The sequence below is a fragment of the Emiliania huxleyi genome (genome assembly GCF_000372725.1).
Source record: "Emiliania huxleyi CCMP1516 unplaced genomic scaffold EMIHUscaffold_3924, whole genome shotgun sequence".
Taxonomy (NCBI): Eukaryota; Haptophyta; order Isochrysidales; family Noelaerhabdaceae; genus Emiliania; species Emiliania huxleyi.
Window position 1 is genome coordinate 1 of NW_005199026.1, and position 1,831 is coordinate 1,831.

The 1,831-nt window shown below is 65.9% G+C and overlaps 1 protein-coding gene across 1 annotated transcript; it reads left to right on the forward strand.

Annotated features, from left to right (window-relative positions):
• Positions 1–14: 14 nt before the first annotated feature.
• On the forward strand, positions 15–685 carry EMIHUDRAFT_255811 (hypothetical protein; the record flags this gene model as incomplete). The annotated part of the gene is made up of 3 exons (XM_005771046.1): positions 15–77; positions 195–348; positions 459–685. 3 exons carry the CDS (start codon positions 15–17, stop codon positions 683–685), a joined length of 444 nt encoding a protein of 147 aa, XP_005771103.1.
• Positions 686–1,831: the final 1,146 nt, after the last annotated feature.

Sequence of the window (1,831 nt, forward strand, 5' to 3'; positions counted from 1 at the left end):
ATTCGAATTGCGTAATGCGCTCTCTCACGCGAAAGGGTCTAGGATTAGAAGGGCTCCTCTACTATCAGTGCCACAAAGTGCCGCCAGGTCTTCGCTGTACGGTGCGTGCCGGAGCTTCTCGCGTCGGCGACCGCCACGTTGGACGGCGCCGGGCCTCTGTGCGGTCTATGCAGAGTGTTGGAATGGAGCGGTAGGCGACTGCGGACCTGTTTGGCTCAGCCGACGCTGCGGCCATCTACCAGCGCATCGGCGCGACCATCACTTTCGCCTCGCCCCTCGGCGCCGCCGTGTGCACGCGCTTGCGCGATGGCGCCTATGCGCAGCACGCAGCGGCGCTGACCGAGCTGTGTGACGAGGCCACTTTCGCCGCCACGTTCGGCGCGGAGCCTCGCCCGGCTCGCCCACGGCCCAGCCCCGCTCGCCACACAGTCAAGTGACCTCGCAACACTGTCACGCAGGCGCGCCGCCCGCCGCGCTGGAGCAGCTGCTGGCCTCCAAGGCGGTGACGCTGCCGCTGCTGCTGCACATCGCGCCGGAGGGAACGCCCGACCCGACTCCGCTGCTGTACGACGGCGCATTCTGCGCGCTCGGGAGCTGCGCGGCGCTCGCGTGCGCGTGCAACGGCGCCGCCTTTGCGCTGCCTCGGCCTTACGGGGGCTCCCGTAGGGAGATCTGCCGCAGATGATATCTGGATTCTGCACTAGTGTCTGGTTATACACGCAATACAGAGTGTGCTGCTCTTGTCTAGAGTCTACTACACGTAAACTAGGCTTGGAGCCTGTGGAAGGGTGTCGCTGGAATATGCGTCCGTCCATGTTATTCACAGACCTTTTGTTAAAGCAAACCGTACTATCTACTTTTTCGCGCACACGAACAGCTCTCTGTCTCTCACAGGTTGGGTAGCGCGGCATCGGCGCGGTCAACGATTGTCACCGTCAGCGGGTCCTGAGTTTTTGCTGGGCGGAGGTTCGCTGATGAGGAAAGTCATTTCCACCGCCGCTTGAACACCTCGAAGATCCGCGTGAACACCTCGAAGATCTACCGGCGCCCGCTTGAACACCTCGAAGATCCGCGTCGATCATGGCGCTGGAGCCATCATGGACGCTCGTGGACTCGGCGGGCGTCGTCCACGTGGTCGCGGGCAGGTCCGCGCTGTCGCAGATGTTCGGCAAGAACACCAAACCGACCTACAACAACATGCTCGAGCTGGTCGGCGAGGGTTCGCGAGGCGTCGTTGGCTACCTTTGCAAGGACGGCTGGCGGATGCTGCGCGAGCTACCGTGGCTGCAGCACAAGGAGAGCAAGCGGATCGTGCCCGTCGTCGGCTCGGCCGCCCAGTTCCTTCAACGTGCAGCAGCCGATGCCGACATGGCGGGCTTCATCTTGAACGGCAAGGCTAGCCAACCCTTCACTCGACTGATCGCACGGCCCGGCGCCAGCGGCATGCGATGGACCGGCGCCGGCTGACCGACTGCACTTCGCGCCGCCGGCGGCTCTCCTGCTCGAGCACGGCGCCAACGTCAACTCGGTGCAGCACTCGACTCTGGGGCCTCTCGTGCCTCTCGTGCCCTTCCAGGTGCGTGCCCGCCGCCCGCCGCCCGCCCACGTGCGCGCACGCGCGCGCTCGTCCTGTGTCGCCTCGCCCCTCCTCGCTCCCCTCTGCCCCACGCCACGCTCCCCCCCCCTACTGTCCGGCAGGTGCCGCAGCCGGCGGGCGTTGCCGGCGTGCTCGGCGGCGCGCCCGCGCCCTTTGCCCCGCCGCCCCAGGTATCCCCCTCCCCGCCGCACCGCCCCCTTCCTCTCGTTGCATACACATTGGAAGAGTCCGGTA